The 27,767-nt window shown below is 42.1% G+C and overlaps 1 protein-coding gene across 2 annotated transcripts in view; it reads left to right on the top strand.

Annotated features, from left to right (window-relative positions):
- Positions 1-27,767, top strand: part of LOC104925413 (PDZ domain-containing RING finger protein 4) — a 119,987-nt gene that overhangs the window by 68,250 nt on the left and 23,970 nt on the right. Inside the window, exon 1 of one of the 2 annotated variants that reach the window (XM_019272619.2) lies at positions 2,582-2,952. The exons of the other annotated variant lie outside the window; for it this stretch is intronic. Coding sequence (XP_019128164.1) covers positions 2,884-2,952 — 69 coding nt within the window. The 5' untranslated portion in view covers positions 2,582-2,883. Of the gene's footprint in view, positions 1-2,581; positions 2,953-27,767 lie in introns of those variants that run through there. 2 annotated transcript variants of the gene reach the window in all.

Genomic DNA, 27,767 nt, shown 5'->3' with positions numbered 1-27,767 from the left:
GCCAATTTGCTGTGAAAACCCCCATTATCAATGACACCTGTAGTGCCCACTTAGTTATAAATGTGTAACATTATTCCAGTTCTCTTTCCTAACAGTCTGTGTCAATTCATATTTCACTTTTTAGATAGACACTGCAGAGGTCCATTAACTGTATCTACTCCTTCCCTGTATTGTGATCATTTAGAAAGACAAGCCAAGAAGACAAGTTATCATGCTGAATTACCAATTCACCTGCAGATTATGTTCCTAATTAATTATCTCAAATAATTGATTAAATGGGTGGCCAATAAAATGAAAGGAAAATGTCCATTACAGGATGTTTTGCCCAGCCAAACTAAGACTAAAGATATTGGACTTCTTATCACATACACTGGGAGTATTCAACTTGTCAACATTATTTTGATTAAACATATTTCCAATGCAGCTATTCCTGTGACATTTAGACCAGACAGTGATATAAACTCAATAAAACTCAAGAAATCTTAATTCCAAACCATAAAAAACATTACATGCAATGAAGTGGAATGACAAAGGATAGGAAAGTATTGAACATACAAACTGTAATTAATTTAATACTTGGTGGAGAAGCCTTTGTTTGCAATGACAGCTTCAGACAGACATTTCCTCTACAAAGAAACTGAGTTCCCACACAGACGGTCTTTAAAAGATTCAGGGAGTTCTTCTAGTGTATCTTGATCTTCAATTCTTTCCACAATTGTTCTATTGGGGTGTAAGCTTTGTGATTGACTGAGCTAGTCCAACAGCTTTATTTTCCTCATCTGAAACAGATTCGGTTTCAATTGCAGTATGTTCTGGAAGATTGTTTGGGTCCGTAGAAGGTCCACCCATGTGTCATTGTCCTGGTGGATGGCAACAGATTCTCTTTCAGAATTACCCAATACATGGCTCCATTCATCTTCCTTCCTTCTGTTTTGATCATTTGGACTCTGCCTACCATGAGAGTGGAAACCTTATCATGATGCTTCCACCTTCAAACCTCCCTGTATGTATTGTATTTTTAGGGTCACATGCAGTGTAATTTTTTTTATCCAAACATGGCACATCATATTGTTGAATATTGATTTTTGTCTCGTCTGACCACACCATATTTTCCCAATAACCTATAGCACAGGTCTTCAACATTTTTCAGCCCAAGGACCCACTTTATTAACCTCTTAATACACTGGGATATTAGCCTGTATGTGTTGATGATTGATAAAAAAGTTCATGCATGATTATTATTGGTGATTAAATGCCAAGAGCTGTGCATCTTTGGACATGTCAACTGGTTCATCCAATTGGAGTGCAAATGCTTCAGCCATTTGTAGTTTCTCAGTTATCTGTAGTCTGCAGTAATGAAGGTGGTGATCATGCATGGAAACTGTGGCGGTGAAGTTTCCTATTTCTGTAACAGTCATACTTGCTGTTTCCAGGTCCTTCTGAAACTCTTTTTGAGCTACTCTTCACACTGATATTCTGATTGTCCGGTTAAAATCTGGCAAGGAGCTTCTGTGCATGGGTCGGTTGATGATGGAGTGATGTTTTTCCATTTGTGGATTATAACCCCAACAGTAAGGAAATTAAGGAATCTGTCTGTAAACCTGTGCCATTGCTATGTAGCTTGAAACTGGTGAAACTGCTTGAAACCTTCTAACCCTCTAAAAGTAGAAGTAGTAGTGTCATTCCACTTTATTGCACATAACTTGTTTATGGATTATGGATATCTTTATCTGTGTAGTTTTAATGAGTTAATATGCATGTTTTCTCTAAATTTTACGTGAAAAATTACATTGTAAACATGTTTAATAAAATAATGTTAACAAATTGAATACTTTCCCACAGTAAACTGAAAAGCAGCAACAACAGAAAAAAAATCTAATTTTTGTGTGGGGGGGGAAACCCTTAAAGGTCAAAATAATCCAGTATTTACTGTATTGTATGACTTAATCAGGGTGTAAGGAAACCTACATAAGGCTACAAGGTGTATGTTTGTCGTTATTTATTGATCTTGTGAATCTATCAAAATTGTTCTAGATTCAATTTCTCGCTTAATTAATTAATCAGAATATTATGTAAATACTTATGGCCATTATGTGCTGTAATGATATTTACAACTTGATCTTTCTTTGAGGTTTTGATTCCTTCAGAAATAAACACTATATGGCAACACATCCGTCACTTATGAGGCAGATAAACACTCAATCAGCATCAGATGCAAGTGAGTTATCCATACGCCTTAGAAAACCTCCTCTGCCCTCCTCTGTGTGTCGTCTCGGCTCAATCAGCCCTGCCCAAGCTCCTCACAGGAGCTGCTCACACAAAGGAGCTTATTGTATAACTGTGCCTGGGCTTTAATGAACCAGCGCTCCTGCTCGTACGCACTCCTCCCTCTCCGTCAGTCTCCTCCCCTGCTCCCGCCTCCCTCATGAATATCATAGCGCTCCTCCACATTATTCATGAGCTGGTATCAGTGTAGTCATGTGCGCCGACACTGAGGAGGAAAAAAAAAGGGGGGGAGTGTCTCAGTGAGCGAGAGTCACAACTCCAGCATGCGAGCGTGTGCATGTGTGAGTCTGTGAAATAGAGGGAGCGGGAGAGGAGAGAGGAGACACACTGGCTGATGCTGCTACTTGTACCACTGCTGAATCTGCTGCCACACTGTTCACATCTGAACCTTCATCTGTTAGACTCAGCTGGAGCTTTCTGTTCCCTTTTGAGCTGGGGTTGTTTATGACGTTCATGTGTGAATGGGATGCCTGAAAGAGATGCCTGCTAAGGAGTGACTGATGAGAACCAGCGCTCCGGTGTGGAGGGTGACCCCCTGTGTCCGTACCACCACTGCTCGGGGAGAATTGGACGCCTGGCGTTTCCACAACGACTATAATGGGCTGCAATCTGTGCACTTTACAGAAGCGAGAGGAACACTACAAGCTGCTGTATGAGATTGCACAGGTGAGCAGAGGCATGGCCGACACTTGCATCGATTGTGTTTGTTGTAATATGTGATTCATTATGTGTGCTGTGAGGAGAGCACTTCTAGGCTTCTGCTGCTGGTGCTGCTGCTTGTTTTTGAAAATAGGTTTTCGAACCGAGACTGGAGCCTTGTTGTGATTGTTTCAGGGAGAAGAATGAAAAGGTATGAGTGAAGGATTAATATACAAAATGAAAGTGAGGCGGTGTAATGAAGAGAGAGGCTCCTTACTCAGCGGCAGATGTGTTTTGAGTAACGAGCAGTTGCTTGGAGAGTATCTAGTGCACAGCCCATTCATCCTGCTGAATGAATGAGCCTGAGTGTTTTTTTTTTTTTAAAAATAGTACTCCCTGAGCGTATAGTGTATTTGTGCCTATTTCTGAGTTCTTGGGTGATTTCCAGAATATGTCAACATATTCACATAGATTAAAAGTTTTCTTTCTGCACTTCAGGTGTCACTGTGAGACACTTCTTTGTTTGTTTTTAACTTTTTGGAGAACGCCTCGTCCTAATGGTCTTGCACACATATGCAATTTACATTCATGCAAATCTTATTTATGCTGCATTAGGCTATTGCAAATGCGTTTTTCTTTTAGAGACAATTCTGGTCATGTAGCGAGTTAAAAGGCAAAGAGGCAGGGGACAGTATGTCAGATAATGGGTAAGCAGAACAGAAAAACAAGCGTTCGCCTAACCACCTCCAGTCTCCCCATCAGCCCCCTTCCCATGACAGGATAATAACTGCGAATCTTAAGTGTCTCCTGGAAGTGGAGTAGTGCTCATCCCCCCCTCCAGAAGAGCCTGCCTTCACGCCACTGTGATCACAGCCTCATTAGACGTTTTATACAACCATCCTGTGCATTAATTAGACGTGAAATGTCTCTCTTTACCCTCGCGAAAAGATGAGATGAGAAGGAGCGGGGGAGGTAAACTATATCTTTGGTTAACTGCTGCCTGAAGATTTAAGCTTTTGTGCAACTTGAGGCAAACTCTGCTGATGGACATTTTCAGTCAGATTTGCAACTGCATCAATGACGAGAGAAAGCTGTGCCGCCAGCTTTGAGAGCGGCATTAAAAGAAGGTTGCATTCACTAATGGTCTGTTTAATATCAGCAAGCAGACAGAGTTGTCCAGGGAGCATGAGCGATGAATAGGTAGCGGATGCAGTGCCTGCCTCTCCTCAGGAGGACCATAAAAATAGTGCTGTCTTGGTGCTTATCTTGGCTTTTGTGCCTCTCTACGCACCAGTTGTTAAGAAACAGCGTTGACTCCTTTTTCTCGTGGTTTAGCAGAGGGGATCAGTATCTGCCAAGTGGGGCAGTCTCCAGGGCACACTCTTCTGTTGACACAAGCTCTCTGGCATGTCTGTCCACCCACTGATATACCGAGCTGGTTCAGACGGGCGCTGCAACATCAGCACCTATACTTTCTGATCGTCACTGTGGGAGGGAGGGCGGGCGGAAAGGGTAGAGAGCGTGGAGGATAAAGACTGGGACGGGAATAGAGAGTAAGCCGTTAAAGATGCAGCTGTTAGAGAAAGTGCCAGGGAGGAGAGAAGGTTAAAAGGGAAATTAAGGGAAGGAGCAAACAGGTGAAAGCTCATTAATGGAACTGGAAGGCTAGGAAAAAGAAAAGAGGGAGAAAGAGACATTATCAAGACGATTTGTGTGGAAATCTTGTTTTTCCAGTAAAAGAAAAAAACCCACATACCTCATGGAAAGCCACCTCTTGTCACAAGTCTGCATGTACATATTTGTGCACACACTCACATGGCCTCGGAGACAAACAAAACAAGCAATACACCCTCGGCATCAGCACAGCAAATAACATAAAAACTGCAGGACGACCGGTAGAAATGAACAGGGAGACAGACAGGGAGGAGAGTCTCCTCCAGGCAGTGCAGCTCTCCCTGCAGCTACAGAAGTGTGTCACCGTGCCTTTTGTGGTCAGAAGAAGTGTGTTGTGACAGCGAGAGGCTGCGCTCACTGCGTACACCGGCGGCAACCTAATCCTCTTTCTCACATATCGTCTCATCTGTCGAGCTTGCTCAGCTCTCGCCCCTTCTCTGCATGTTTTTATCATTCTTGCTCAGTTCTTTACTCTTCCTTTGTGTCCCGTCTGTCTGGTGTTCTGAAACACACACACCTCGACATGTACGTACACACACTTATTCACCTACTCTACTCCTGTGATTATGCAGAGTCGTTGGATGTCTGCATGCAAATGAGCAGAAGTGTGGTTTGCTGGTGTCACAGCGTGACTGACCTGGCCTTGCATCAGGTTGATTCAAGGAAGCAGGAGCCAGTCACAGTGGTTGGTTGGCCACCTTCCTCCCCTTCCCTTCACACCCAGAAACAATTTTGACACTCTCCCCATCTGTCTGACCCCACTAGCTGTGGGAGATTTATGACTAGCTTGGCTCCCTCACTCTCTCTCCATTCTCCCTTTCTCTCTGTTCTCACGGCTGCGGGTGTTCTGCATGGAAATGTGCTCACCTTTTTTCAGCTGGCTTGCAAAGCCATCTCACGGGACTGGCATTTTTTTATTTATTGTATCAGCTTTTTTTTTTTTTTTGCCTGGACAAGAGGGACACAGGAATCTTCCTGTAGCCTCGTTCGTTCTTTCTCGCTTTCCAACTCCCACTTTCTTATTTTTACACCTGCTTATTGATCTTCCCTTTATGTATTGTACTTTTTTTGTTCTCTCTATTTTTCTGATTCCTCTCATCTTATTTGATTTACATTTCTTTCATGCTTTTGCTCCAGCCTCCTCTCTGCTGGAGTCCACTACAGTTAACCTCGCAATGATGTTCAGGAGAAGAAGTAGGACATTTTTTTTTTCTTCATTTTTCGGTCAATAAGGATGAAACCTTGTTGACCTGAGGTTCAACGGCTCTTACGCTACGGTCAACCAGACTCTTACAGCTTGCTTTCTCCACCAGGCTGCTGCTTAGGCCATTTTTTTGCAGATATTAACATACAGTAGTTGATTTTTCTCTGTGATCTGGCAGAGCTTTGCAATTCCCATTGTGTCCATGAGCTCCTCTCATGAGTGTCACACATTGTCTGTGCACCACTGAAACCCAGTGATGTGTGGCTTTTTTGGAGCTAATTAGCAGGATGGCAGATGTTGATGAGAGGAGCAATGCAGCGTAGCTCAGAGTTATGTGGATAAGATGAGATTTTTTGCAATGTGCAAGTGCGTTGATGCATTACTGGTCTGCTTTGTCATTCAACAGCAAACAGAATTGCATTTAAAACAAAAGGACCCATTAGGACTCCTTTAGGTGTCAAAACCTCGCAGTTAGTGCTGATGGTAAACCACCACTAGGTTACAGTAGCAGCCAACCGCTCTTAAGGTTGCCAGGTAATGAATTGCATCCTCAGCTGTGCAGCGTACAAACCTATTTCATTATGAGCTGTCCTTTTTTTTGTTGTTGTTACTAGAAGTTTTGAAAGCAGCATAGCCAGTTTTATAAGTTTTATTAGACGGGAGCAGAATCACTCTCTGCTGCATTTCAGAAATAAATGGAAAGCAGCTTCCCAGCTCAATGAGGCACAGCAGTCCCTGATAACTTGCTGATGCATATGAATGAGAATGAGGCACACACACACACACACACATACTTAGGCACACACACGCACGCATACACACATATCTGTCTACAGGAAACAAAAACAGTCTTAGTGAATATTTTAACTATAAAACCAGAAAGCCATTTTCATGAATTTATAGTGCGACGGCGCTCAGGAGGCCGAGTTAAACAATGTCATGTTGAGCGGTGTCACCAGGTTGACACAACAGGACAGACAGACATGAAATGAAGCAGATCTGGAATTAATTTGTTTCTGGGGTGAAGGCCGATTCCCTGGAGCTTGGTCCAGCAGAACGGTGGATATTCTGTTCTGTGTGGTAGCAGCAGATGTGAAACCTGTGGACCGGAGAAGGTCTAAGGGGGACACAGCTGACTTGCTGCTGCCTCTGTAGCACCACTTGCTATGTGTGTAATGGATATATATATATTTTTAAAAAAAGGGTTGAGCTGCTTTCACACAAAAGGCTGGCAATCTGCAATGTGCTGCATGGATCATCACATACAGTATAGAAAACCTTTACCTGAGTCTACACTGGTATTATCTTTGTTATCACAAGGACATTAGTTTTCTATTCAGTCTATAGAGTTGCAAAGTGGGAGAGAAGTTATCTTTTGTATCCAGAGCAGCAAGAAAATGCTAATTTTCTTCCGTACACATACAGGTGGATCACTTGAGTAGTCCAGAAACTCTCCCTGTTGAATTGGCAATAGAAAAGATGACACATACTATATGTTGATCGGATTGGTTTCCCTCATACATGTCAGGAAGACATGTCAGGTTATTTTGCATCACAGATATTAAGTATTGATTATGGTGTTCCTCATGGCAGCTATTTTGGGCCCTGTTCAATTTTTTTCTTTTTACATGCTCCCTGTTTTTTGTTCTACTTGCCAATGCTCTAATCCCATTTTATATTGCACTTTAAGGTTCATCTTTGCATTAAAGATGCTGTACAAAGTATTATTATGAATATTATTAAAGATGCAAGCTTCTGTACATAAACATAATAGGAGAGAAGTCAAGTACAATGCCTAAGAAATATTTTTGTAATAACTACTGTAAAGCACTAATGGCAAGTGAAAGCTAAGGATCGTAAGAATGAGTTAACATTTAGATTTCAGGTCAATAATAGGGAAGTATTCAGTAACCATAGGGTAGTGTTTTGTTCCTAATTTCACCAGAGTTGCTTTGAAGTTGCTGCAACTCTGATTGACACATCTGATTATCTCTTTTTAGAAAGGTTGATTTGATTTGTCAGCCAACTGCTCATTTTCTGCCTTTCTCTGTTTTATGACAGTTAATTGAATATCTTTGAGTTTTGGACTGGTCATTTCAGACATTTGAGAGGATCACCTTGGCCTTTTGAACACTGTGGTAGGCTCCTTTTTAAATATTGTGTTGTAGAAATTAATCTAGATCAATAAATGAAGAAAAAAATTGTTAGTGGCATACATTTACAAGAACATACTTCTTACCTCCCACTCTCACAGGAGTATGCATGTGCCCGTGATGGTACATTAAGGCTGAACCTTGCTCTCACCCCCACCACATCTTCAGCTCTATATCCAGACAGTTAGCTGCAAATGTTCTCATCCATCTTCATGTCCCATTATATTTTTTTGAAGGATGTCCCTCAACCATTAAAATTGATAGGAGTGAAGAAAGAGGGGGGGAGGAGAGACAAGAAACGTGGCGCTTGATTGATCTTGTGTCCACCCCAGAAAAGATTAGCCTTTCCGTACTGCTTTTCCAAATTTACAAGCGATGCAAAGGTCCATATTTTTGAAGCACGGATGGACAGATGCATACACACAAATCTTCTCATGCCTCGCTAATATAAAGAACCATATTTCTGGATCAGAGCCGTTCCAATCATCAGTTCCAGTGCTCTTTATGCGTTTCATGCTACAGTACAGGCTCTAACCAGAAGCCTGATCTGTCAGCCCAACCATGTTTGATTACCACACAAATTGATCTCTGCGAGCTTCGCCGCCGTCTGTCTCGGGGTACCCATCGACTAAAATTGAGATCCAAGTTTTAGATAGATAAGACGAAATTAAAAAGGAAGTCAAAGTCTATATCATACATTTCTCGCCTGTGTACTGTACGCCTCGGATACAGATGATGCCACATTTGCCACAAGACATGAAGTCAATGGTTTTTTATCAGTCAGTCCACTAAATCTCACCATGGAGGAGCAGGAGGGATTTAAGAGGGAGCTGATGAATTGACCTTTTCCTTTTCATCTGTTTCTTATCTCAATAAGAACCCAGCTGACCTTTTCAGACACATATCAAGTCTCCAGCCCCCCTAGTCTCCCTTCGCTTTCTCTAACCCAACATGAACAGAGCTCTTCAAAATTAGTTTTATCTCCCGTATGTGCTTCCGTCTGTACTGATTTCTTTCATCTCTCTCACAGCCACCGCAGAGGACAGGCTGCACAAACAAACCATGACATGCCATTTTCCTTAGGGAGCTAAAGCTGTTTATCAGAGAACACATTTCTCTACATCTCACTGCTGCATGTCGGATGTGGAAGTACTTGTTTTGGCTGTTTGCTGCTCTAAGGTATTCAGACAAGGGCTGTAAAAGGAGGTTATCATCTAATGTACATGCACAAAAAAACAACAAGAATCCAATTATAAAAGCAAACAAAGTCCTTGAGGTCATTATACTCTTTTTTTTTTTTTTCTTCCATCACCTCATTAATTCATTGGGATAAAAGTAATTTCACTCTGGGTAAATCTCACGTTTGGCGAATGGGGATGACATCAGCGTGGCGTCATCCACGCGTAACATCGCTTGTCTTAGTGCGTGTTTTACTTTCACATGCTCGTCAAGATCAAAGGCCGTCAACTTCAATCAGACTGAAGGAGTGATGGAGAAAATGAACTACATGCATGAGTATCTGAGTGCGAATCCCCGGTGAACCAGAGCGTCTATATAATGGATTGAACTAAATGTACGGTGACTCAGATGTTGTGCGGATGTGTGTAAAGACCTGGGAAACAGCATGTTACTGTGGCTTGTGGGGATATAAAATAGTTTCTCTCTTAGTGTTTTTGTTACCATATCACTGCCAGTGAACAAAGGACAGTGGACAGTTATCATTAACCATGACTCAGTATAACTCTGAACGTGACATTATGCATTTCAAAGCAGCTGTTTTTTTCCACACACACAAACTCACACATCTCTTGCATGTGCAAGCATTAGTCTTTATGAAAATATGAGCATGTGAAATGCGTGCGCATGCTCAGAATGATTTGTGTTTGCGTAAATTGGTTTGCGTCTGTGCTTCTTGGCTTCAAGTATGGCCACATGTCGTATCTTACCATATGTGGATCTGCCTCTACGTATGTGATCACTGGAGACTTTGGACCATTAAATAATGCTCTCAACTTCTGTTTGTGTGTGAAAGTGTGTGTGTGTGTGTGTGTTTGCCGTGTAGAGTGAGAACAGAACTGACAGCTTGTGCTTTTCACTACAAACATTGGTGAAAACAAAGAGCTATGGGATATACACAGGAGGCTGTGCATCTGCATCCAGGGTGCCTCTTAGCTGATTATCTGAATTTAAGCAGACAGAAGGGCCCTCATTAAATTATTGCCATTCACGAGAATGCATCCTCTCCTCCTAATTAGTGGGGATTGTACGGTGGGAAGGGAAAAGAAAAAAAAAATCGAAACACGTTCAGTAAATGTAACAAGCATGAAACATTAGATACTTCTACTTAAAGCACTGGAAAATATTGATGTTTTTTTTAACTAGCTGACTATGAATGATGGGACAAACAATTTTGGCTATTTCACATGAGAAATTTCTGTATTTGTGCTTTATCTGTTCTCCTCTCATTGGTTTACTCAGCAAAGCCCTGTTGGAACAAGGTAATGTCTGCCATTTTCATATCACAGCATAGGTAGTACTGGAATTATTCCAACCGAGCCCTGAGGCCATACCGGCTACCAAAAGGTGTAACAACAAAAACAAAAAAATGGATTAGGATCCAAGCACTGGTGAGTTTGACTTGTGTCTAGCATGGGATCCAGGCCCACAGTGCTCACAGGTCTTCATTCGTTTTAGTTTATGATTTAGGTTAGCAGCCAGAGACAAGACAAGATCCTACTTCAGTCATTTTTTTTTAGTTTTCCGCTTCCGTGCAGAGGACCAGCTTTTATTCCTTTCATTTATTTTTCCCTTCTCCCTCATCAGACAGGCTCATATATTAGATATGACCCGCCCTTTCGATGTTCAGCAACCGCTCAATAAAAAAAATGTCAACAACCAGAGAGACACCACTGTCGGGCAAATCTGATCAAAACACACAAACACACACACGTTTTACACTCTTAATTACCTGTGGATATCTTCCCTAACTTTAACTTGTTTCTCGTTTTTCATGAGCGTTTAATATCACAGAGAAATGATCAAGATTTAAAACCAAGGTTTTTCAAGTTTAGTATAGTATAACTCAGAATGCCTTTCACAAGATGGAGAATAAAGGCAAAATATAATGTACAACCATGACCTTGATGTTGAATGCAATTATTTATTATATTATATCCCGTGTTATGATTTACATTATAGTAATCTGGGCAACTCTGTGAAAGAAAACCTTAAATGACCTTGTTAGTCATTACACACGCAATTTCATAGGTACAACAATACATGTTTATTTTATCGGGATACAATACCACCAAGAGTTTTTATAGAATAATGTTGAATTATTCTTGAACAAAAACAATTGGAAAAATATGCAATATATTGTCTTTATTTACTGGAGAATCGGAGGTCTGCTCTTGTTGTCGGCATTTTCAATGGCACTGCTGGATGCTGACTTTGCTGACAGAACACACAGGCGTTCCCTTATCTGTACGACACAATGTGCTCAGCGTCCAGTTTCCCTCTGGCTGCAAGATATCAGCTCCAACATCACCGATGACATTTGGAGAAATAGGACGGTGTCAGGGCAGGGGCTGCCTGCGTGATCTATAGTTGATAAAAAAAAAAAAAAAAGAGGTGACAAAGCCCTCGAGTTCTTGTGGAAGGTACTTTCTGTGACAGCCCTTTTTCACTGTTTGTCTGTCTTCTACCTCTGCATGAGTCCTGTGCCTCAGAAAGTGTGGATTTTCTGTGACAGGTGTGTGTGTGTGTGTGGATGACTGATGCTGGAGTAGGTCAGGAGATCAGTCCATGTGTGTGTGTGTGTGTGTATGTGTTAGTGTCGGAGGAGGAGGGGGTGGCACTCGGGGTGTCAGGGTGACACAAAGCCCCCCCGGGTGAGGCAGCCATGGTGGGTGTCACTCCACAGGTCAGCGGGCACCCCCTGTGGCTCTCATGATAAGCCCGGCCTGACAGCCTGTTTGATGGGAAGGGTGATACACACTTACACCTCCCTGCTCCACAGCTCACATGGCCGGGCCCTGGGGAGGAGAGCGATAAGAAGCTCCATGAATGCAGTCGTTGCAGTCACATTAGCGATCTGCCATTCCTGAGGGCTTAAATCCAAAAGGAAACACAAGGAGCCGGTCGTATCAAGTATTATTAGTCAGACAGAGCTCTTAACTATGTTTTTGTAAATAAATCTGGAGGGTTTCTGTTTTCAGATTGCAATGTGGCTGAGTGTTACCGTCACGAGCAGAGCCTTGGCTTTATTGTTGCTGCCGCTGTCACACTGACACACTGACACAGTTCCAAAGGCCTCGCTTTTTTTTAATGAGCTGCATTTGCAATGAGAGCGTCACAATGGCTTTTTAAAAATCTCCAGCCTTCCTCAAATGAAATCAATGCCTCATCAATGTAGGGTGAGCTTCGGTCGACACCTCAGTGTAAATGTAATTTAATTGGACTGGATTGCAAAATCTATTTAACAGTCCAATCGCATTTAGGCTGTGAAGTAAGCAGGTCTGAGGGTTAAGTGATTTACAAGAACTGTTTCATATGGACTTTTTTTGAAATGCAGACGATACATCGTGTTTGTTGCAGGGGAAAAAAAGTGCCATTTTTAAAAATAAGCCACGCTTTATATGTGTCAATATGAGCATGTGAGAGAGAGAGAAAAAAAAGAAATCTATTTTTTACAACACAACACATTGTTGCGAAACAGCATGTAGCAGAAGTTCACAGTACAAAACTAGATGCAATCTTTGCAAGGTTGGAATTGGCGACCGCGCTTTCTCCCCCGCAGCACACCAGTCAACCCAGCACCTCCTACACAACCCAGATCCTCTCACAGTCAGGCCTCCTTCCTCGCAGCCTCAACACGAGCAGGCAGACTGGCACACTGGGGAGGGAGCCACCTGCCTTATTCAGCTTCTTGTTCTGTAGCAAGTTGAGTTCAAAGATTGAGTTGTGAAATCTTTAGAAGATGTTGCTCTTGACTTGTTACACGGAATTTCATCGTGAAGCCTTAAAAATGTCGAATTTTTTTTTCCTCCTATTTCAAGGAATTTGCATGGCAAGAACTCCACTGGAATCATTTATATACACATTTGTCTCAACATACTAGCATATTTTAGACATGTCAGAATCCTACATCTGTCTTGTGTTTCTTTTCCACACATTGGGCCACTGGTACATATCCAAACACCTGGGATTCCCAATCACAGGCCTGGCTTGGGGCCTTACTTTCCTTACCAGGGGCATACTGACTCTTTTCCATCTTGGCCATTTCAATCACTGTGTTCACCAGGACCAATATGCCTTCCACCATGAAAAGAGAGCAATTCATAATTCACATTCTGTCCCAAGTTAAGGAGTTTTATAGTTGGGTCCATTCAGTGAAGGATGAGTTGGACAGGAAGTTTGGTATAATATCTTTCGTGATGTAAGTTTTTCACCGGGCACTTGAGGTGAAGAGAAAGCTGAGCCTGAAGGCAAAGCACTCACTGTGTCAGTCAGTGTACATTTGAAGCTTCAGCTGTGGTCATCAGCTCTGAGTAGTGACCTGAAAAAAATGAAATCCTGTAAATGAGAGTCCATTATGGGTGGCCGGGTTCCACTATAGGGTCCGGGTGAGGAACTTTTATTCCTGGAAAGAGCTTTTTAGTCAAACCGCCGTTCAGATGCGTTGGTAGAAGCAAGTTGAGGAGGTATTCCCGAGTAGAGACAGCGGGCAGACTCAAACATACTGGAGCGATTACTGTAGATATCCTATCTGGGTTTGTAACACTTCAAGTTCCCCCAGAAACAGCTACATGATGTGGCTGCAGAGAAAATGTCTTGCCACTATGACCCAGACCTGGATAGGCAGTGTTGGATGAATGGATGCATGAACTTGAAGAAATGCGTGACATATAGATAACTCTTACTGCAGATGTCACCACCGTGGCTTTCACTTTGCAAAAAAAAAACAAACTCCCTGTAGACAAACTGTTTGTAAATGTATCTGCGGGCTCTCTCTTGGTCGATCTGACGGTCCTCGGGGGGTGAGTTGTGTGAGCGAGAGAGAGACACAGATCAAAAAAGACGAGATAGACACTGGATAATGTCAAGGGAGCGCAGAGTAGTAGTCCATTAGTGTCATCGGCACGTCACTAACTCTGAGTGTCATCGGTCCATGTCAGTTTCTCTCTGTCGCTTGTCAAATGTGAGGAGGGAGTGGATGCTGTCATCACACAGAGAGCTTCCTGAAAAAAACAAAAAAAACAACAGACAGTGACTGATCAGTGCTAGAAGACCACAGTGAAGTCCCAAAGCTGGCTTCAGCCGAACATACCCTGCAGCAAATGATGCTTTATTTAACTGTAAACAATGTCTGTGATTTATGCTAATTATATACTCAATGTATGGTTGCATAAAAGGTCTGATATTGACTTGGAATTGCAATTATTGCATAGTAAAAGCAGCTAAACAAAGCAAATTTGATTTGAAAACAGCGTTTTCCTTCCGAGGTGTGCCCGAGGGAATAGCACAGAGGTAATCAATACAGGAATGTCTGTTTTTAGGCACTGAGTGCATTTCAGACTGTTTGTGAATTAATCAATAGCAGAGTATGTTTTGCGATATAGAGGGTTGGATGAGGATGGGCTACTTCCTCCACCTGAGGGCTGCTATTCATCAGGGAACTGACACAAGGTTGTTAAAAAAAAAATTGACAATGTGCGTATGTGTGTTTGTGCTTCTGTATTGTTTAAATGCAAGTAAGTGTGTGTGTGTGTGCACGTCAAAACATTATATTATGCTATTTCAGCTCTCCACTAGATTTCCCTGCTCTCTGGAGAAAGTTGTATTTCAGGAAACACAGTCTGGAAATATCCCGGTTGCTTGGGGAAAATCTATCACGCTCGCTTGTTCCTTGTACAGAAATGAATTTGGCAGTCACACAACAGAGGGAGTTTCGTTTCCCTCTCTGTCTTTGTCTACGCTGCAGCCCACACCTCTGTGATGGCCCCAGGTGAATCTAAGATGTATAGGTCTTCTTGTGCCAGAAAATGTCCACTTAAGAAACAGAAGAAGAGAAGTCCTGTGTCTCACATATGAAACCTTATTCAATACAGGTGTCACCTTGTAGACATGATTGACTGACTTAGAGCGATCAAAAAGCAACAAGGCAGGCTGTATAAATGTTTAATATTCTAAACAATGGCATCTAGGGTAAAGCTGCAGTTTATGCTTTGAATGCAGGTCACTTATGTTAGAAATAAAAGCCACAAGAAGGACTGGCATTTAAGTTCTGCTTTTTTTTGTGTTGTATGTTGTTTTATAAAGTGAAAATCCATCTGTAGCATTATAGCAGTTAACACACAAATTGTCCGCTGCATGTATAGCGCTATAGGTGGTGATAAATTTAGACGGTGGGTGAGAGCAGAGGAGTTCTGCCATCACTGAAGTGACAAATCCCGGCTGTAGCATGTGCGAACAAAATCGCCAAAGCAGCACATTTATTAATGAACACTGTATCTGCTGGGCGAACAGGTGGGTTCATTTGAAAGTCAATTTCAAACACTGTTTAATCTCACATGTAGAACATTATATACTGAAATATGGACCATGAGAATACATCTAATATTTAGCAATGATGAACTGCAGGTTTTGGAGAATTAAGGTATCATGTACAGGAAATTACATGCTGCAATCTGGTTGACGAGGAGATGGTACTTACTTTATCTTAACAAGAAACTGTTACAGCATATAATTCCCTTCATCTGCTCTAACTTTATTATGGTTTGAGAAGCAAGCTTGTGACTGGGAGGTCACTAAATCTCCAGACCACCTCAGACAGCTTAGGTAGCTTATATGTATATTCTCCAAATCTTTTTGGGTAAGGCGAGGTCACAGTCATCTCAGTAAGCATTGCATTGCAGAATTTATATACCGCTGTGTGTTTTCTTTTGGATGCTGTTTTGCATCTCAGACAGCCACAGCTTTGTCTCCTGTCTCCCACTTTCTTAGAGTTTATGTGGGAAGGAGGGCGGGAAGACGTGACAGCCATTACCAGTAACAAAAATTTTAAATTTAGAAATGAGTCAGGTTATTGGTTACATGGTTGTGGTCTTGACTGGTCTGGAAGTAAAATCCTGAGTCCTCTTTGAGACAAGACCAAGACGGATCTCTAAATGTGTGACAGTGTGCGAGTCAGTGCAACTGACCTTATTTACAGCAGACGTTTTGATATGTTATAAGTAATGGCCAGGCTCTTCCAGTTCTAGGGCACTGGTAGTATGCATGCTGACTCCATAGAATGATTCACCGGCACACCTAAATTGAACAGAGCCGTCATTAATGAATGTTTTTTTTTTTTGCTCCATCTGTGCTGTTCATCTAACAAAAACTGTCTGCTGAGAGAAAGGTCTGATTAGCCTAAAAATACATTGTGTTTGACTTTTTCGTGAACCAGCAGGACGACATGGGCTCTGTTTCTGCACCTACTGAGCTGTTATCCTCCTGTGCTAAATGTTGGTGTTTGGCAGAGAACTGAATGCATGAAAAACAGAGAGAGAAAAGAGAAAAGCAGAACTGCCAGATGTGAGCAGACTTTAACAAGTTGCCCTACTGCTGCTTGGGACCAATTAACATTTGTCATGACCAATTTCCACCCCGCCATCAGTCTGTATGTTTTGAACGCAGATTTCTTTTTCACTTGCAATATGGTTCATATTTTATTAGCGGCACTAATTGTCTCCATCTACAGCCCTGCTTGTTTCAAAGTCATAGAATTGTTATCGGAAAATCACAGCGGAACAGACGCTTTGCTCCCAAGCAGTTGCGCTCATCTAATTATAAAACACTAGGTAAATGTTGAGCAGATGCCCTCTACCAATACACCCCACCCTCCCCCTCTTCGCCTTCCAATTGAGAGAGCCATTTGGTCTCATTCTAGTGTTACATTGGCTCCACATGGAGTGGTGATCCTTGCCAAGTGGCTGCCGTGGTATAAATGAACCTAATTGCTCGCCAACTCCACACACCGTCCAGCAGACAAGAACAAAAGAAGAACTTCCTCTTCAGCTTAAAGTGGTCTGCTACACCCTGCTGCTGCGGTGCCCCGACTTTTCAGCCTTCCTCAGCTTTGCGGGTGTCTAGTTTAGGATTTTGTGTCTGCAGTGAGGAGGCATGAGTGTGATGCTGCATTACCTTCTAATGACTAATAGCTTCAGTGTCCTTGTGTTTTGCATTTGGCTGGGCCGTGCCACAATTAGGCATCTGTTCATGGTGGAAGAAAAATAAGGAAAATAGAGAGAGGGGGGGAGAGAGAGAAAATAGACTAGATCTAGTTAATATAGCAACCTGTGACCTAGATGTTTAAGACCTTCAGAAAGTAAGTCTGTAGGTGGTTGAAAACAGTTTCCAGGGCATCAATGGCTTTGTTGTTTTGTAGTTTTCTCTACAGTGCATGTTGTGATTCTTGAATATATATTTTCCTTGCATTGTTTTTCAAAGGGGTTCAACCCTGAAGCACTTCACATAATTTTAAGATACACCTTTAATTTCTTTTAGATCTGATTCCAGCTACCGTCTCATGGCAGTCACGACATGGTTGTCATTTGTTCATATTCCAGTCGTTTATTTTGATAAAATAACTCTTCCTGTTGCAGCTGCTTTACTAATTTGCACATTAGCTTGAGCAGTTGTGATGAACAGCAATGTGTTAGCGCTGCTTAAATAGACCTGAACCTTGGATAGAGCCTCAACTTCCGACTCAAGCCAGAATAGTACAATGGAACAATTTAAATAAAAAGCAGAACGCTTGAAGATGACTGCATGTTAAATTATGCTGCTTCAAGTTCCTGTAGTGGTAAGTAGGTTTTGTTTATCAGACTTCTTGTACGCCTCCAGTGTTCACATCTTTCGTCTGGCTTCATTACCCCTCATAACACACACTGTGCTGGGGAGGCAGAGCAGCTATCATTTCTGTCTGGCAGGAGTATCTCTTCTCTTCACCACAGCCACAAGTGACCTGTTCCTGTCTCCAAGCCAGGACAGACGAAAGCCCCTTTGCAACCTGGATGGTTCAGGTGTGGGTACTGGATATAAGCTTCATTGGGATCCAAACCATGGCTGTTATTGCACTTTATAGCTGATTAAAATTTAATCTTGGCCTCACAGTTGCATGGCTAAAGCCTTGTAAAACAATGCTGACTTTGTGCGCAGGTAGGATGAGTACACGCAGGAACAATCACATGCGCGTGCACACGGAGCATCCATTACTCAGTCGGACTATAAATCTGCCTTGGAATTAACCAGTGAGTAGAGGCTGATTGCTGTAGCGGTCCCCTCACACTCTCAGGAATGAGAATAAATGAGCAGACGCTGGCATGAACAATCCTTTATTACACCCATTAGCCAGAGGAGCCTGAGCCTTATGAAACAGGGGACACCAAACAAGCTACCCCGTCGTCACATACGTGGCCTACTTATGGTCCTCATGACAGTGTGAAGACTCCCTCCCCCCTTCCAAACCACCCACACCCCATTATTGCCACCACCACGCATGCATACCATTACCACATTACCCAGCCACCCACCCCGGTCTCACATCGGTTTGCACATTCAGTGGGTCCAGTACAGACGCATGCCTACTCCTTGTAATGTCAAAATATTTCTGAAGTGGCAGCTAATAAGTAGAGCTCTGGAGTGCCTCCACAAGCTCAATATGTTCATCAACACGTTTCTCTTTTTTTCTTGTTGGAGAAACTTCAAGAGATGACAGAATCATTAATCAGGAAGTTTGCTGTGTATTGCCTGTAAATCATTCCACTCATTCCTGGATGCACTCTTCAAACAACAGCACCAGGTGTTCTTAATCAAGATTGGTTTGTTTGCTTGTTGTGCATACATTAAAAATGCCAGGTGGACTATTTTTTCATTAATGTATTCTCCATCAAGAGCAGGGTAATGTTACAGCTCATTTACCATGCAAAGCTTCAGGTCATATAAACGTGTTTTGACAGGTGTTTCATTACATTCAGAATAAACTGGCTGACATCGTTTTGCTGTATTTTCTATTAGAGGTTACTTGATCCCTGCTGTTAGACGATAGCGATGTGGGGTCTACGGCTGGTCTTCATCTCATTCTGCTGTATCATTAAAAATCCTAAGTACAGTAGTTGACCTGCAGTCCTCTAATATAACTGATCGTAATACTCCCCGACAAAGCTCTATATGGTCATTTCGCTTAGTGACTGTTATTTGGAAAACACGGTTTGTGACTTGTCTAGTCCAAGGTCTTTCAGCCCTGAGCCAATACTTTAAAGTCTGTGTAAAGTAAGAATAAATACGTGTTCTGAGAAGAAAGTGTTTTTAACCACCCAGCCAATTTTAAATGATTAAAAATTTCTACAAGTTTATGTAATCATGTGTCAAAATCAAGTAAAAATTTGTATTCTCAGCTCCAGGACTGTGGGGGCGTGTCTGCTGAATACACTGAAGCCACGCCCACTCGTCAAGCAGCCATTTTGAAGTGACTAAAACGTGTCAGATGAGTTCAGAAAATGACATGACTAACTTTGAAACACTCTAAGTGAGATGAATTCATCTCTGTCTCTCTGCTAGGGGTGCAGTTGTATGCTCAGGGTGGCCTCAGCGTGTCATCGAGCCACCCTTTAAGGACCGCCTACAAATCCTGGACTGAAAACTGGTGAAAAACTGTTTTAACCTCTAACTCCACATGTCAGTAATATATCGTTCAAAGTCTTTTCACATGTTTTCAGCAACTATTTTCCAACATATTCATTGCAATTCACACAAACTGACATCCTTATCCTTGTTATCCCGATGAAGTAATAGTGTAGCTCTGTAGCTCTCGACTATGACTAAGACAGCCAGAACAATACACGATCAAGGTTGGTTGATAAAACATAAATAACTTGCCAACAATTTGATTGCAAAAAGCAAACATTCTCCAAACTGTTGGCATATGGCAAAAGAAACTTCTAGGACTTGACACACTGGCAACTGTGTGAGATGTTTTCTTTTACATAATTATCTCTTTGTGTTCCCCAAGAATGAATCAGATATTATTAGCTAACACTAGATGCAACTAATCTGTTTTTATATTTACCTTTTGTAATCGTAATACTGAAAGTACTTACTTATTGGTAACAACATGTGGGACTATTAAACTCAGGTTGAATCCATCAAAAATAATAAGAAACTGAACTGATTTATATTAGTTTAGTAAAATTGCTGCACGTGGCAGACTGTCAGACACGTATTGCTCTGCTTGTATTTACCACTGGGAAGTTGATTTAGCAACTGATTTTATGGTCAATTGGTTGCGACCCAAACATGGAAAAGGACTAACGAGGCCAATGTGTGTGATCTGGGATTCATGTCCTTCCCTGTATCTACAGATACAGTATTTGTGATCAATTATACAGTAGCTCTACTGAGCCTCATTTCTGTCTCCACTGTTCCAACTGTGTAATCAGGACACAGTGGGAAGCACTGAATTGCATCCAATTTCCTCTCACTTCTCTTTGTTTATTGACTCGGGGACCTGACAAGGAGTGAGACTCAAGTGGGTTGAGAGGAAACCACAGACATCGACTCTCCTAACCTCTCGCTGGCACTTTCGCTGTGCCATGAAGAACACAACAGGGAGCCTTGAAGTAGATTGATTACACTTGTGATCACTCTTCTAAGATAATGTCCTTCCTTTTAATCATGCTTTGTGCCGCTGCTCTTTACAAGGATAAGATTATCATCAGCAACTTCATCACTGTCTCATTGTAAATGCCATCCTAATTGGACAGCTCTGCTTTTCATTGGAAGTTTTGATCTTATTTACTGCCGCGTGTCCTTCAGCTGAACTGGGAGTACTTGTTGTCAGTGTGTTGTTTTCCTGTCTATGCACTGTTTTCCCCTTCAGACGGAGAAGTCAAATGCATTGTCTAATGCGCGTCATTTAGGGATTTTTACTGCTTCAGCGTAGATGGTTAGTTGCTAGGTGAATGTAATTACTCTACAAAACTCCCTAGGACTTTTTGAAACTGCTCTTAAAATCAAAGAGTTGGCAGCATTTGCAATATGTTAGCTTGATCCCTGTGGCGTTGAGCTTTGTGGGGTGCTCTGAAGTCAATAACTTTGTATTTACTCCTTGGACACCAGAGAGAGGCTTTATAAACCTGCGACTCCAATAAACCTTTCATCAAAAATCTCTCGCTGTTTACTTGTTACACATTCTCCAGCTTTCCTACTTTTTTTTCTGAAACAACATTTTCAGTGTTTGATTTGAAGACGAGTTAGGTGCAAAGAAAGCTTAAATGAGAGCTCAGCCCTCCGCAGCCTCGGGCTATCATCACTAATCCTGCCCTTTTGTTCTCTTTGACATTGGCATTGACCAAACTTGCTCACTGTCAGTCCATGAGGCACTGTTGATTTTACAGGTCCACGCTCTTGTCAGGTCCTTTGTGCTGGTTGGCGTTTGTGATTGGATACTAATTACTCTATTTGCCTCTGAAGAAAGTGTTAAAAAAAAGCAGCCTCAGGCACAATATACCCAGTAATCAGACACATTATGCACAGAAATAAATTGTTTTGTAGAGTGAAATCCTCTTTTTCTTCAGTGGGTAGACTAGAATTGGAAGTTGTAGTTGAGGTTTTTTCCTCCTCCTATTTGTCCTTCTTCTTTCCTTTCCTTTCCTTTCCCTGACACCCCACCTGTACTGACTCCCCATTAGTGGCTAACAGGCAGATCAGTGACTAGCCACAGGGGTCCTTACTGACCTTTCCAACCTTTCCAGTTTATTATTTGCACTGTCAAAGCTCCACGTGCCACCGTCTGACCTCCACTCTCATTCCCAAACCAGCGACCATGAGACAGCCTCACAGACAAAGAGCCAGTTGGAGAAGGGGAGGAATGGGGAAGTCAGACGAGACTCCTTTGTTGTGATCACGACTGTGTCTGGCATTATGTAAATAGTGCTTATCCAGTGTTAATTGCCACTGCTGCTAGGATGAGCATATTAAACGTGAAGGAAACAATTTACCGCTTTCAGAGTCTCTCCAGGCCACCGTGAGTAAGACCGGCCCTGGCATTCGAAGGCATTGCTACTGCCATCTGGTACCTGTGTCATCTCATGTGCACTATAAAACGTCACAGAAAATGGCAAATAATAAAGGATAAATCTGGTTTATAACAACTTGGCTGTTTTGTTTTTTCTTTCTAGTTGTTCTCATTTTTTGTCGCCATAATAAGAAAACTAAACTTGCCAAGTTAACTGTGGGAATGTGGCAATATTGTTAAAAATCTGGGCAAACATGAGAAAACAAAAGAAATTACCACCAAAGTTGTTAATTAGAAACATTCATTAAAGTTTACAGCCCAACTTTCTGGCTCAACTTTGACTTGCTGTACCATATTTAACATAGTTGTATGCATGCACAGTTTCCCTGTGTGAAGGGATTATGACTGATGATGTGAGGTACTACCACCTTCTGTTTTACCTCCCGTTAAAGGAGTAGTTAGACATTTTGCCAAATCCACTTTGAGAGTTACTGTAGATGAGAAGATCAAAACCCCTCAGATGTGTGTGTGTGCTACTGCCAGCAGCTGGTTAGCTTAGCATAATCACTGGAAAAATAGGAAAACAGCTGGCCTGCTTCATTCCCAGATCTTAGCAATTACTTTGGCGAGTACAATTTTATGATTGCTGGCAGAAATGGTGGCCAAAATAACATTTAAATTTGCTTACGATCTTCCTCTGTAAATAACATTGTAACAGTGGCTACAAACAGGTAGACAAAGTGAAGGAAGAGCGGTGGTTGTATTTTTGTGTGTTCGATTTGTATATTGTGTCTTAGTGTTGAAAACATTCCCTCTAGCCTACCCTCATTTGTCCTACCTCCTTTCTGCCTCACTCTCAGCACATTTGGAGGTGTTCCATGACAGTACCCATTTGATTTTCTTCAGTCAGCATATGGATGGCACCATTACTCCTTACAACATCTTTTCACGCCAGCCAGGCTATTTTGCTGATCTGCACAGCACATAGCATCATCCAACTACTCCCCCTCCCTCTTCCGCTACTTTCCCGCCCGCCCCCCCCAACCAATTACCAGTTATCACCAAGGAGGAGACTGTTCATCCATTAGTTATTCATCCACCCAAGTGCCGCTTTTACTCTAATTTGATTTTCTCCCTCCATCTTACATTAAAACTCACTCCAAGATGGCAAGATCTTAAAAGTTAAGCGCAGAGATTAACTGTGCATCTCTAAATCTCTTTAACAAATATACCTTGCATGTACCATTAACCTTGAACAAGCTGATTAACTTAGCACTCTGTTTCCCTCACCAGTCCCAAATCATATTTAGAATCCGCCGCAGATTTTCATAATCCAGCCAAAATAAGACGGTACAATTATCATGCGTTCAACCATAATCTGTTAGTGATGAAGATAAAACGCTGTATTGATCTAATTTCATGGGGAAGTGAACATAAGCAGAACAGGAGGATGTCGTGGATATTTTTTTCCACAGAGCATCAGACAGATAGGGCCAAGTACAATCAGAAATCTGGTGAAATATTCACCCGACAGTCTTTCACGTGCAGCGCTGTGAGCATTGCTTTGTGTTTGTGAGTCTGTGCCTTTCTGTGAGTCTGTCCTATCTCTGTGCATGCATGTGTGTCTTTTGGTCAGGGTAGAGTAATAGGTCTGGAGATGCTGTTGTCGCTTTCTGCAGCAGCAATTCATTAATGCGATAACAGTGATAACTTGTAACATGTTCAGGGTGTACCCCGACTCTCTCCCAATGTCAGCTAAGATAACCTCCAGCTCCTTGCAACCCTGAAAAAGATAAGCGTTAGTAATTAGTTACCTAATGCTTACTTTCATCGCCAGCTTCATCAGTGGTAAACAACTCTCCACACCCACATGTCACATATTTTGTTTTTAGCATGTTAAGGAATAAAAAAAAATGACACATTAAAATTTAATAAGCTGTCATCAACGATTTGGGTGCATTTGCTGACTGTCAACAGCTAATTTAACGTTAACCGGTGAGTGCACACAGTGCTCTAGATGTCACACACCCTTCAACTCTGAACTAACATTAGCAAGCCAGCTAATCAAGAACATACAACATATAAATAAGATAAAATGTACCAGACCACTGAACACACAATACCAAATTGATGTCCAAGGCCATGTATAGTGGAGGAGATGGAGGAAATGTTGATGGCAGTTAGATGGTGATACAATTCATTCATTAACTCCCGAAAGCTTCCTCCACTTACTCTGCTCCACACTTTTGACATTGAGTGTTGCGAGAGTTCATTCCAAGATCTCGTTTCCGTCTGTCCTTTTTATAACAGTTGTCCTTGTGCTGAGCGATTACAGCGCGAGATTGGATAATAAACGTATGTAAAAAAAAAAAGAAAAAAAAAAGGCGGACCATGAATTTTTAGAGCAGATTGAGAGAGCTGATGCACTTTGAATGAGTTGCGCAATAAAGGGAGTACTCCACACAAGATTGGTGCTCAGAGAAGGAAATTGGCAGAATTCATCAAATGTTCTGCGGGCATAAAACCTCAGCAGCAACGTGTAGGGGCTTTTAATGTGAAAAATAACCCAGGGGCCTTGTGTAGTTTTATGTGGTTGGAGGGGTTAAAGGAGGCCTGTACATTGGTTCATGTAGAGATGTTGAGGGGATTGTCAGATTTCCCCAGTGACATTCCCTCCCTCCCTTTTCTCTCCCCCTCCTCTTTTTTCCCCTCTCTCAGTTTCATGTCATTGGAGCGTTGCTTGAGTCACTCAGACAGTAACACTGACTGTCTCAGAGTGATTTATGCAGTCATAAGGGCTGTACTGTAGCGGACCTTGGCCTGTATTTTATTCTGACACTTATTATTGAAATGAGACATTTGGGTGTAAAGAGGAACCCAAGCCGTTTTCACAGTCAGAGAGGATGAGGTGGCAGCATGCTCACATCAAAACTCAGCCTTCCCGCATTTTGAATTACCTCGGGGAGTATTTAATTCTCCTTCTCTACTGAACGCTCCCGTTCTCACTTGTATATAGTTTTTTATTTATGAAAATGCAAATTGAACTTTGTATGTTGAAAGATGGAATTGCAACACATTGATGTTTTTGTTGTTGGAGCTGCAGTGGAGCGGCTGCTGTTCAGGTGCTTGGACTGCAGCAGTCACTCTGTTGGCACTGAGCAGTTGGGGAAAATCAACCAACAATAGAGTTAGTTATTTTTGACATTCAAGGTCCCAATTCATCTCTGCATTGACAGCAACTGGAGCATTGTAGAGGCTTGTATAGGGGCATACATTAACAGTACAAAACATGAAATAATATCTGGTTCCTTGATTTTAAAAAAAGTCAACATTGCAGTACATTATGAGACATTATGACTTCCAAGGGGAATTCTGTTGGCCTAGAGGTTTAGGGCACAGACCATGAACCACAACATCTTCAGACCTTTGTCTTGCTAGAGACCTTTGTTGCAAATGGTTCCATATTTGGTGTCTCGCTAATTAGGGCATAAGATGCCTTCCACCAAAAAGCAGCAACCTACAAAGCAACATTTTGGTATGAAACAGCCGATGCGAATGTAAAATTGTACGGCGTCTACAGCTACATTGTGAGAAACCAATCGGCAATCTCCGGTAATTAAGACATCTGTGAGGGGGGTGAATTTTCACTCACCTGAATGATATTAAGGCTTGAAGTTGCGCATAATTAACACCGTGACCGCTTGATTGACAGGTAGGTGCCGTTACAGATGACTTATTAGAGCACCCAGACGTCATATACCTTGTCTTAAAGCTGTGAAAAGAAACGTTTTGATGAATATGCTTATTTGCTTTCTTGATGAGAATGTGGTAGCTGACCTGAATTGGAGTAAACAGCTAACCTGGCTCTGTCCAAGGGTAACAAAATCCACTTAACACGATTAAAGTTCACTAATTAACACACTATTAAGTGTAAAAACAACAAGGTGTGCTTTCATTATCCAGGAGATTTCTGTGTTTCTCTGTTGTGAATATTATTGAGAGTAACTTTAGAAATAGCAGTCTACAATAGGGAAAATACTACTTCCCCTCCTCCCACGTCCCAGCTCTATTTGCCCAAGCTATTTGAGAATTTTATGTCTTGCCACATCTTATCCACAGCGAGTTGACCTATTCACATTTTATGAGTATTAGAAAAGTGGTTTCTATTCTATGAGCGCTCAGTTGTGATGGCTGCCCAGTGGCAGTGGCACCTCTCCTATCTCTGGAGCACAGCTCTAGTGGCCACACTTCTTTTGTCCCCTTCTGCTGTACTGTACTTCCACTTCCTCTTGTACTGTAACTACTCTGCAGCCCCCCCTCTCTCTTTTATCTGAGAGCTTCAAACAGCTGACTGGACCCTAATACCGAAGGGGTCATGTATCTTTTTCCCAAAAAGACGAGGAGATAAAACAGGTGTGTAATTGACGGCTGTAAGCGCTACACTCCCGAGGCTAGATGACCTACATGTTACACTTTTTCCATCTGCCTGCATACGCTTAACACCCCACAGGCTGCCACTCAAAGCAGCAGGTGACGGCACACAGGAGATACAGACCATGTGTAACGGTGCCTCACTTGCCTGTACAGATGTTAAGCGCAACATGCAAGGTTACACGCATTGGTTAAATATGAGCCTCTGATGCTCTTTTCTATTGCAGCGGGAAAAACCTTGTTTACTTGTCTCGAGTAGCTGAAATAGAAAGGATGACCTTGCTTCATTCAGTTCAGCGCATTTCCTGAGTGAAGACGGACACTTTCTCCTTGTGCACAGCGTAAACTCTATAAAATTGAAAACAAAAACATTTCATTAAGATTCAAAGTGCTACATGCAAGCCATAAAACAATGTATGCAGTTAATTCGAAGGCATAAAAAAGCTAATGGACTATTAGAGCCTACTGCCTGGGGCTGTCTTTTTTCCTTGCACAAGAAGTACATCAATCACTTCTATCAGTAATCCCCCTGCAAGCTGCCGGCAGTGTCTGTGCCTCCTGCCACAGAAATGGTCCCTTAGCAGAGGCAGCATCAGATTTGGCTGAAGTTGACATCTTAACAGATAAACTGGCCCCCACTTTACTACCACTGTCACTACATTTCTGCCCCTCGGTCTTTGGAGATATTGATGGGAGGCAGCAGTCGATGAGACAAAAGAGACATAGGAGACGCCAGAAGAATCTAGCCAAGCTGCTACGTGTTTTGTTCTCTCTTGCTTGTCTTCATACCTGGAGGACAAACGATAAGATGGGACACAGATGAGAGAACGTTCGGGTCTGTGCTTTGCTCCGGGCCGCTATAGGAACCTAGTGATTTTTTTGGTGTTCAAGTAAGTTTGTTTGCTCGTAACAGCTCAGAACATCTTAAAGCGGTGTGCGATATTTACCGAAGCCTGCGTCACAGTTTCTGAATGTTTTTTCCGTCAATATGGGACTCTGCCACAGAAAAATTGAAAGAAAAGAAAAGAGGTTTCATCCTCTCGATACACTCCACTAAGCTGGTTTACTGCATTTGTTGTGGGAAGGCTGTTGGTCTGTTCGTCTCAGGGGCTTTGAATAAAAACACATTTCATTCCTGGCTGCAGCTGCTGCACATCCATGTGCAAACAACCGGCAGATGCATCTTGGTCCAGCTACTCCATCCCGGCACCCATTTCCTTCCAACTTTCGCATTTACCTGATCATCTCTTGGCCCAATTGTAGCAGCAAATGATCTCTCATGAATAATCACTATTGTTTTGTTCCAGACCAGTAGGATAAT

The sequence above is a fragment of the Larimichthys crocea genome, chromosome XXI, assembly GCF_000972845.2.
Source record: "Larimichthys crocea isolate SSNF chromosome XXI, L_crocea_2.0, whole genome shotgun sequence".
Taxonomy (NCBI): domain Eukaryota; kingdom Metazoa; phylum Chordata; class Actinopteri; family Sciaenidae; genus Larimichthys; species Larimichthys crocea.
The sequence above is the reverse complement of the archived record's forward strand: the minus strand, read 5'-3'. Positions and strand labels throughout refer to the sequence as shown.